The sequence below is a fragment of the Papio anubis genome, chromosome 12 (genome assembly GCF_008728515.1).
Source record: "Papio anubis isolate 15944 chromosome 12, Panubis1.0, whole genome shotgun sequence".
Classification (NCBI taxonomy): Eukaryota; Metazoa; Chordata; class Mammalia; order Primates; family Cercopithecidae; genus Papio; species Papio anubis.
Window position 1 is genome coordinate 114182330 of NC_044987.1, and position 10767 is coordinate 114193096.

Genomic DNA, 10767 nt, shown 5'->3' on the forward strand with positions numbered 1-10767 from the left:
CTACCCACTCACTGTCCAAGACATAAAAAAAAGCAGAAGACCCTTCGAAAAGTGCTGGCAAAGCACAAGGTGGAGCACTTTATCCTGTCCCTGCCCCCCCACCCCAAGCCTACAGTGCTGGCAGGCTGCAAGTCACCAGCAGAGAAGGAAAAAAGCCACTTGGCGGTTTTAATTTTAGCTGCTCTGTGCCTGACAGGCAGGATTAGTTGGCTTGACCTTTAGTGTTGATGCCTCCCTAGGCCCAGGGCCTTAGTCAGGTGGCAGCTTCCAGGCACAAATCACCACTGGAGCTCATCAAACGTGGAGGTCTGAGCCCCAGGAAAAGGCCTTCAAAGGACAGAGGCTAGAAAGATGAGCGGTGACCAAGGAGGGGCAAAATTGGTTCTCAGCGATGTTAACTAGTCACCAAAGGGGAGACTGTGGACTCAGCTCCCACCACCAAAGCCACATACAGGAGGCAGGTGGTGGGCTTCCCTAATTAACCACCCACAGTCTCACCCCCGGACCAGGTGCTGAACAAAAGTTAAGGCAACTTTGGTGCTGCTGCTGCTGGTAGAGGAAGTTTATGTGAAAAGAAGAAGCAGGGGGTGGGGGGGGCATTAAAAATAAAGAAGCAGACCCAGAAAACCACACTGCTGTTTTATTCAATGGAACATCCCCGCTTTAGCGCAGTGTTGAATCTAACACCAAAAAAAGCCCAGAGAAATTTCTGCAGATAAACCAGTGAAGAGAACGCGCAGTATACATTATCATCAACATAATCACTCCATTGAAAGGGAAGCGGGAGGAAAAAGGAAGGAGAATGAACGAGGGGCTCAAACCCCTAGACACTGCAAAACATTCAGACATTTGGGATTAAAATAAAACACAAAAGAAAGCCTTCCAGGAAGGAGAGGACCAAATGGAATCTGAGGCAGCTCAGGTGGTCAAGGAGCACGGGAAGAACTCCAGGCTGGCAGGCGAGCCCAAGGGAGGTCAGGCTGCCCACCCACTGCTGGCAGGAGCACCAGGGCGGATGGGAATCCTGGAACCTGGAAATGAACCTACCCTCGGCAACTGTACAAGACTCCCTTGACAAGGGTGGCAGAGACTAAAAAACCTCACACTTTAAATATCTTCGGGGGTGGCTATGGCGCCTTGAAAAACTTAGAACCAAAGAACGCCACAACCAGCTTGACATGAATGGCTGCAGCCCATGCCCAAAACCATTTGCTCCCCTCTCCTTGGTAAGGGAAGGAGAACTGGAGAGAAGGGAAAGGAATCTAATTGCAGCAGAAGACCGGGGAGAGCATCTCCTTGGACGGAGTCTGAAGAAAGGAAGAGATAAGGAAATAACAAAGGAAAAAGAAAAAAATTAATAAAAATTTCACGATATGGAGCCAGCGTGTTCCGATTCCGTCCACAAAAATAACTCAGGCTGCTTTGCCGAACCATCCTGTCCACCAGGGGCGTTGCTGAGGCTGTCTGCCTGGAAGGGTCACCAATGGGCGCGGAAAGTCCTCACTCTCATGGCTCGGGCCATCGCCGCCGCGGGGAGGGATCCTGGCGGCCCGGTTTGGGGAGAGGCAAAGGGAGTTGGGTGAGGAGAGAAAGAAGACAAAGAAGACACTCGATGCTACGGGGCGCCAGGAGAGCTCAAGCTGGCGCCCCTACTACCACCTGCCCGTTCCCAAGCGAATCCTCAGTCGCTTGGCCCAGCCCAGTGCGTGCACACACACACATGCGTGCACACACAATCACATGCGTGCGTCCCAATGTCTGGCTCCATATGGTGAGGTTCGGCGTGTTTAAACGAGACCAATTCTCTCTATATATAATATATATTTTCTTAAAAAACAAGTCTAGTTCTGTGGTGGAGGCGGTGGGGGAGCTGGAGGCATCCCGAAGGGCGGCATGCCCGCCACCCCCATGCCCATCATGGTGACAAAGTTAGAAGGGTCCATGGGAGGCGGAGGAGGAGGGGGCGGGGCATACATCATGCCGGCGGAACCAGGCGGTGGAGGCGGCGGAGGGGGAGGGGCCCCAGGCGGCAGAGGCGGCTGGACCCCGGGGGGCAGGGGCACCATAGTGGGGTTGCCTTGCATCTGAGGGGCTCCTGGAGAAGCTGCGGCAGCCGCCTGCTGCTGTTGCCATGGCGGGATGGACCCTGTGCCAGCGCTCGTGGTGGTAGTCGTCGTATCTGGGGTGGTAAAGAAGCCCAAGGTCACACGCGCGGGGGCACACCGCGGCTGTCTGCGGCTGCTGCCTTGGGATGGGGGCGAGGGGCGCCTGCTCCTTGCTTGGCATGCGGTACGGTGGTGGGGGGCGGGCGGGCGGGGCTGGTGATGGGGAGTGGAGGGGTGGGCACGACTACCCTGGGGTCAGCCTCGAGGTCTCTGGGCTTAACAGAGTAAGCCCTTTGTCACCAATGCCCCTGGAAGGGCTGAGGGGAAGGTACCAGACACAAGAACAGCTCTGATGTCCCTCCGCCCAGCCGCCGCCACCACCGAACGGCACATTCAACCTCAAGGTCACAGCTGCTCTCTCCCCACTGCCCGGTCCCACCTCTGCAGTCTCTCACCCCAATCACAGCCCTCGCCAGAGCAAGCATGCACCATCCCACTCGACCCATATGCACCAGGCTCAGTCCAGCCAGCCGCTCATTCAGCCTGCGAGGCTCTGGACTTCTGGCCCCCTACCTACAATAGCAGGCTCCCCTTCAGGCCCCCACGAACCTCTCCTCAGACACAACCACACCAAACATCAGCTCTCCTCTTCAAGATGCCCCTCCACCCCCTGGACCAGGAGGCCCTTTCTGTTCACAACCCCAGCAGAGCCCAGGGGCTCATCCCAAGGCACCTGCCTGCTTGTGTGAGGCTCTATGGTTCCTGTCAGCCCCACCCCCCTCCCCCCCACCCCCACAAGCCCAAAATATTCTACTCACTTTGCTGCCATGGCAAGGGGGTACTGGAAGCCATACTGCTGCTGGGCGGAGGGGGTGGCGGAGGCTGCTGCTGCTGCTGTTGCCATGGGGGAAGAGGACCAGAGGGAGGGGGTGGGGGCTGCCCACTGGGAGGCGGCGGCGGTGGCGGCATCATGCCCATAGGTGGCGGCGGCATCATACCTGCGGGTAGGTGGAGGTAAAGATGAGGCCTCAGGGAAAGGGGGGAATTTGGGCCAGAGCCCCCACTCACCCAAGCCTAGGTGAAGACCCACAGTCAGCAGACAGCCATTACCTTTTCCTTGATGCAGGCGATAGACCCCAGAGCCCACAGGCGTACTTCCCAGGTACTGATCTTGATGGAAGGAAAGAGCAGGGACTTAGCAGGACATTGGAACTGGCCAGGGAAGCCACCCCTGTGATAACCTGAGTTGCTATCCTTAACGCGAGTTCTGAAAACCACGCCTGTAAAAGGCAGGTCTGTGCCTACCCAACACAGCATCACTCCCTGAACCAGAATGGAATCTTGCTCCTTCCAGAGCCATAACCCAGGCAAGTCAGGCAGATCTGGCACATTGCCCAGCTACTTGAGAGTTGCTTCTAGCAAACAGTGACCTGACATAACCCCTTGCTTACCCCAAAGCCCCAAGGTTTCTGGTCTGACACTTACTTACCCATTGGAGGAGGGCCATGGTGCCCAGGAGGGTGGGGGCCCTGGTTCATCGGTGGTGGTGGTGGCTGCATCCAAGGGGGTGGGGGTCCATTGGGGTTGTGCTGCATGGGATGTCCACCATGCCCACCTGTCAGGCTGGGTAATGGGTGTGGGAAGCTGTGGGGGCCACCTCCGGGCCCACCAGGACCACCTCCATGCATGCCATGGTAGGGCCGACTCTCTGAAGGGCCAGAATTCATCCAGGGTGGGCGGCTCTGGGTGGTAGACATGAGAGACTACGTGAGAGCATTTCCCGCCAACGTCCCTGCCTGTGCCCCCTAGTGGCAACATTGTTCTTCTGGTAATGCCACAGGACCAGAACACAGTAACAAGGTCTTCCCAAAGTGGCCTGAGATCCCGGAAGAACAATGTTGCCATTCACATCCATCTATAGGCTCTACCCAAACCACGTGGCCATAGCTCCCAGTCTCTGCAGTAGAGAATGGAGAAGCCAGACCAAGAGAACCAGCCCCCAGGCTCACCGGTGGAGGTGGGTTGTTGGCGGGAGCAGCAGGACGAGGTGCACTGGCCAAGGGTGTGGTGGCAGGCCCAGAGGTAGAGCCCACAGATGCTGGGACAGGTGCTTCACCCAGTTCAGCCATGAGGGACAAATATTCTTTATCCATTCGTGCTTTATCCTGAGCTGACTGGGGATCACCAGGCCTGAAGTGGGGTGAGGGACACAAACAGAGAAAGGGGAAAAATTTGTTAAGAAGGAAGCTTTTATCCTGAGGAACCAATATAAACTTTTGAAGAATTCAACCACCAGATCATCACACATCTTTCTAACCCCTTACTGGGCATGGCTCTCAACAGTCTCATTAGATCTTCAGTTTCGTGCCCAGTTCTGCATCTGGGATCACCAGAGCAGAGGGGTCCTGGGTGAAGAGCACAGGAGACCCTGACCATCGAGGAAGCACAGGTTCTCTCAAGTCAATTTCATCAAAATTTATTCCCAGTTTGAGGAAAGGAAAATCTATGCAAGACTGGCACAACTGCCAGAACGAACTTCCTGAACAAACCTTTACATATTTGCCAGTTAGTCAAAAAGTGTTGATATCCAGTGCTGACTTGCGACTGGTCAGAAATCTGTAGAGACTGCTTAGTCTTCTTGAACCAATTCTGAACAGCAAAAGCAGTGAATTTCCTACTGAGCCCCAATGAAAACATTTATACCGAAAACAGAAGCTTCCAGTTTTCTTGGGGTTAAGACAAACAGGGGTATCTGTACAGCCTATTTCTAATCATCCTGGGCTTTAAATCACACCATTACAGACCACACTAACAGAAAGGATGTTTCTCTTGGTAAGATTAACAGCAACCAATTAATGTGACAAAAGAGTTGTCCTGCACATTGCAGGCTACCAGGAAACCGCAAGAGCCAGCCCCTCACCTTTGGAATTTGCAGTCTGAAGCAATGTGGCCAGCCCCTCCACACTTGGTACACACTGTGGTGTTGGTAATGCTGCGGGTCTCTGAGCTCTGCCAGGGTCTTAAGATCCTATCAAGGGAAAAAGAGGTCAATGCAAGGGGACAATCTGTACTTCCACAGGTTCTTCAGGTCTCCACACACTCTCCTTTAAACTGATCACATACCTGTTGTCGTCTTCCCGAAGGGTCCCATTCAAGCGAGCCAACTCCCGAAGCTGCATCTTCCGTAGATCATTCTGGTCCTCTGGGGTCTCGATACCCTGCTTCAGGATGTTTCTTATCTAGTGAATATGCAATGAACAGTTAAGTGCTTAGGGCTTCCGCCTAGGTTTCTGCCAAGAGGCTTCCTTTCTGGGCTCACCACTTACCTGTTCCACTGCCTTTTTGACGTTCTCCATTGTGTTGGCAGTGACCAGGGCATGAAGTGGTTCATCTTCTCCCGGCAACATCTGGCCATCTTTGCGCCCAACCTTCCCTTCTTTCACAGACCCTTTCCCCCGGATCATAATCTTGGCATTGCACTCCTTCTCTATGTTCTTCAGGGTGTTCCCTCTATAGAAAGGCAGAAATGACTGAGTTTATACCTGACAAGTTCATACTCAAGAGGGAACGGAGGCTGGACCAATTTGACACTGGTGGGAAACCAAAAGTACAGAGAATTGGATTTTCCCACCAAAAGCTCCATGAACTCTACATTACAGTCAGCCACAGTAAACCTGAGGATTTGACTTCTCCGCACTAGCGCGGAAGTTAAAACACCTTCTCACAGAAACGCATTAATTCAGTCAAAATGAATGTCCTACCAAAAAGGGGAAAAGTAAGCCAACAGTACCCAATTAGGCACAAAACAGACACATCTCAGAGGCTTTAAAGGAATTCTATATCCTATAGACTAGCAGTTACTCACCTGGGCCCGATTAGCAGCCCCACAAAGTTGATTTCTGGGTACTCATCTTGTGGAATCATGACTTTATCGCTCACACGTGTTGCTGGAGGTCTAAGAAAGAAAAGCCTGTCACTGCACACATTTCTGGAGAATGACGCAGTCAGTAGCTTTTCTAAAACTAACTACTGGTACACCAAGTGCTAATTATGGGTGATTTGGGGTAAGAGGTGAGTAGTGCCAATATTGTCCCATCCCAGCAGGTCACCCATGATCTGCATGTGTCCTCATCCCAGATGACCTAGCCCCTCTGCTTACTTGTAATCTGCAGGTGGCTTGAAATCTGGATTGAGTGCAACCATCTCTGTGATGAGGTTGTGCCGCTCCTCTTCCAGCTTTTTGCGGGTGCGGAACTCTCGGGTGTTAAGCCGCTTCCCCTCGCTATTGTAGATGGGCTCAGGGGAAGGGGACCTGTGGGAAACAGACTCCCGTTTACTATTCTGCCCCGACTTCTCTCATTCCCACACGGACTATAACAAGTCTTTCCCAGCCCCTCTGCCTCTCAGACCCTAATACAACACTCCGGAGGAACCGACCATAACGTGTGCTACTCAAGATCGTGTGGAATGGGGAGATGGAAGCTGGCTGAACATTAAGGGTCTGGGGTGTGTGTGAGAAAGGAAAAAAAAAAAAGGTTTTGCATCTAGAAGTGATGAGAGAAAAAATGTCTATCCTTTGGGGAAAATCTCTGGACTATAAGTGGCAAGGACAGTATCATCCCCTGGAGTCTTCTTGCCAAATATGGATTTTCTTCCATTTGAAAAAAAATTACAATATTCCAACTTTATGAACCACAGAAACCCCAAGTTTAGGTAAAATGTTCACTCTTGGAGAGCTAATGCCCTACGAGGAAAAGCTTCTGTACCCCTAACACATAGTGCGCATGAGCTCCTTATGCAACTGGGACTGAAGGCTACTGCAGCTACTGGCCCCCACAATGGAGAGAGATGGTTCAAGGCTTCGTCTTTGCTTTTCCTTCAATGGCCTGGCTGGCTGTGTCCAAGGCCCAGGAGACAACCTGTTTTCTGGCTGTTCGAGGTTGGGGAGTCTGAGTAGAGAAAAACGTTAAAGTGCTAAAGCAGCTTCTGCGAGAGGCTGCAAATGCAGATTTGGTCAAATACTTGTCTAGGGTCTGAACCTGCAAACAGCAAGGGGAAAACCTATGATTCTCCACCAGAGTTTACAAGTCCAGAAAGCAGATTTTCTCTCTCTCATTTTTTTAAGGAGTAAAATGCTGTTGCTACAAGTAAAAAAATATAATGATAAAATGGTCAGTTTACCACAGCTGGATTTTGCGGTAATAAAAAAGAGAGGTTACACTCCTAGAATTTTGAGTTAAGATTACAAAAAGGACCATAGCTTGATATTCTGAATGAAAATTTAGTAGCAGCTGCAAGAAGGGAAGAGACCATGTGGATCAGGTTATTAAAAAAACATCCTGAAAGTAGTCAAGACTCCTATACCCTTGGTTTAGTTGAGAGAACCTTGCCTAGTTGGAGAGCAAGGACTGAACTCGGCTGCTCCCACTGTCTTCAGCCTAAAGGGAACCATGTCACACCACGTTACACACACGATGGAATAAAAGGTCAGGTTTGTTCATGGCTAATGACGGCTAAATGACACCTCCGTTTCTAGCATTTGTATAAACTGTTAGCACAATCCAGTAAAAGTGAACAAAAGCAAACATACCCCAGCTCATTAGACTACCATCTTATACATTTAAGTCTACAAGAAAAGTTTTAAACATGTTTTACTGTGCAAGTTAAGCAGCATCGAAAAACAATAAAGTGGCTTAATTGATATAACACCTTTTTAATAAATTATCTTAATTAAGAAAACCCATGCATTTCCCTCCAACCTGGGCTCAAAAGCAAAACCAATCAGGCATTAGGGCCTCTTTCAAAACTGAATACAAGGGAGGAAAAACCCTGCTCTGGTTTTATTTCTAACATGCTTGACATTTCTAATTCCCACCCCATAGCTGTCTAGAATTAAGCACTCTTGGCTAGTTACAAAAACAAGTCTTACCAGCACCCAATTACCCAATTGGCCATGTGAAGGCCTCACAACAGTTTAACCTCTTCCCAAATTGCAGAAGTGAAAGGCAAAAACTAGTATTCTAGAGGTTAGACTGGCCCGACTTCTTCACCTCCAATAGGCATCGGCTAGATCAACTAAATTCTAATCCCAGTTATCCAGGAAGCAAAGAAGGTTTGTTAAAAATTCAACCTTTGGAGGAATTGACTGGTGACCTGTAGACATATTATTAAAGGGAAAAAGGCCAAAAAGGCACTAAACAGTTGTGGTCTATGACCTACAATGTAAATTTTTTTAAAAAAACTTTAAAAACGAATGAAACACAACACAACCCTACAACCAAAATCTATCTATAGGTAAAATATAGCAAACGTAGTAAGTAAAATTAAAAAGTCAATATGCAGAAACAAGGAAGTTAATGTTTCCTGGCAAAGGGCGGAAGAAAGATGCATGAGTGAGTGACTTCTAAAGCCATTACATCATCTTCCTGATTTAAAAAGCTATTAACTAGGTAACAAAAGCCAAAAACACTACTTTTTAAAGCAAAGTCTTTTCAACTATGCTGTATGCACTAAGAGAAAATTCAGTGAGAGGGAGAGACTTACTGCCCTTCAAATTAAATGACCAATTTTAGCTGTTCAATCAGCTAATAAAATTCCAGTTTAAAAAAGTTCATCTCCCCCCACAAATTATTTTTCTGAGGTGAGAGAAACTGCAAATTGAAATGACATGACCACAGCTGTTTGAGGCCCACGCTCCCTTTAAGGAAAAAAAAAAAGTAATTTAGGGTTGGTTGCATGCCTTCCCAAAATAGGTGAGAATATTCTGGCCCCTCCCAACACCCCCAAGGCAATGGCCAAGGCTGAAAGTTAACTGGCAGTGAAGGAAGTTGGTTAGAAATCTCATCTGATTTTGAAACCATCTCAAAACCATGAGCAGGAAGACTGCAGCAATGAGCGGACCAGAGCTCCTGGCTTGCTCAAGTTCAGTGATGCTCAAAAATATTTTTAGTCCCTGCACCGTGTACCTGTGAGAAAAACTCTATGCCCTGGGCTTTCGGCCAAAGCAGGTACTGAAAAGGCAGGTTAACAGGTCACCTCACTGTCCCTAAGGGTGGGTAAATCAGGTTAAGATCTACATGCTTACCAATCGGAAACCAGTTGTCCATTTTCCTGTAACTTTTTATTCTCCCAACATTTAAGGTTTATTCCAATTTTCTAACTGTTGACTGACCATACATTATTTCTAATTAAACCTTAATCCCCAGAGTGGTCAGGGTACAGTCGTCATACTAGGATTTTATTGAACTGACACAATATGTTGCCACCAGTAAAACGTATTGAGAAAAAGGTAAAAGCGTTACTGTCAGCTGGTTAAAACTGTTTCCCAACCTGTCCTCAGGGTTAGGGGGGATGCCCAGGTCTCCTGTGCGCAGTTTACGAGTCAGGTCTTCTATCTGCAGTTGCACTGGAAGAAACCAGGTTAGGAAAGAAAAAAAAGGATGGAAAAAAGACAATGTTACCAATAAACATCTCAAATCTCAACAACAAGCATGAAGAACTCGGAGACTTTGAAAGGGACGATTGATCAGTGAACACATTGAAGCAAAAACCCCCAACCACCTATCGGCAGGAGTCCTTTTACATCTATAGGTTTTTTTCACTTCAAAATGGTTATCACTTAAGGAAGCAAACAGTTTGTTGGAAGAGGGGTTAGCAATAAAGACTGTTCACTAAGGCTAACATCCAAGCAATTTCGAGGTGTTTCACCTCTTCCTCCCCACCAAGGCTTGCTTACAATTGGTACCCAGAACCAAAAACCATGTTATGTCACCAATACCCGATTCCCATCAAATTACTTGAGGGCAAGAATTGAGTTTTTCTTCATTAAATATTAGACATAGCCCAAAATGAGACCCAATTAACATGGGACAAGGAAAAATACCATTTGAGCAAAGATCATTTTCATTAATACCGCATTTAAAGTTCCTTAAATAAGACATTTAACAACAAAATTCAACACCTTACAGAATTTGTACATACTCTTTCTGTACAACCAGACCTGTACTAGTAAGGGTCTCCCAATACCTGCAGCTTTTATTCAATTATACGAAATATTTATTCAAACATTAAATGACAAACCACATATCTTAATAAACCAGTAACCATAAAGTGCTAAGAATTTCTTTTCAGGCTCGCTATTCATATGGGGAGCAGGCGTGTAGAAGAATGGAATGTGTGATCAAGGACAATGTACGTGGCTCTCGGGCCTTGACCAATGAGGCTGTGCATGAAAAAGAGAGATGAGGGTTTCACAAAAGTTGCCAGTGACTCCAGGGAAATGTTACACGGCTGATTTTCCAAGATAATGGGAACTGCAGAGCCAGAGCAGCTTTCTTCAACGTGCGGAATAACCACCTGTTCCTTACCTTCGTAGCATCTGAGAATTTTGAGCAGGCATCTCCAATAAGGGCAAGTGTTACTAGGTTGGGTTAAAATTGAGCTGGTTCCAAGATAGGATTAATGCATCTAACCAAAGATTGCTTCTAACTTTAAATACATCCACAGGGCTATACCACACCCACACACTGAAACCCTGAAGAAATGAAAACCCATTATTATCGAAAGATACCGGCCAGACGCAGTGGCTCACGCCTGTAATCCCAATACTTTGGGAGGCCGAGGCGGGCAGATCATGAGGACAAGAGATCAAGACCATCCTGGC

At 48.3% G+C, this 10767-nt stretch overlaps 1 protein-coding gene across 17 annotated transcripts in view; it reads right to left on the reverse strand.

Annotated features, from left to right (window-relative positions):
- Positions 1–622: 622 nt before the first annotated feature.
- SF1 (splicing factor 1) overlaps positions 623–10767 on the reverse strand; it is a 14368-nt gene continuing 4223 nt past the window's right edge. For 2 of the 17 annotated variants that reach the window (XM_009185722.3, XM_031652790.1), the window contains exons 3-13: positions 9435–9510; positions 6265–6417; positions 5971–6060; positions 5432–5615; positions 5229–5344; positions 5026–5133; positions 4115–4295; positions 3591–3868; positions 3216–3275; positions 2924–3103; positions 623–1542 (exon numbers count right to left, since the gene is read on the reverse strand). In XM_009185722.3, coding sequence (XP_009183986.1) covers positions 1413–1542; positions 2924–3103; positions 3216–3275; positions 3591–3868; positions 4115–4295; positions 5026–5133; positions 5229–5344; positions 5432–5615; positions 5971–6060; positions 6265–6417; positions 9435–9510 — 1556 coding nt within the window. In that variant the 3' untranslated portion in view covers positions 623–1412. 17 annotated transcript variants of the gene reach the window in all.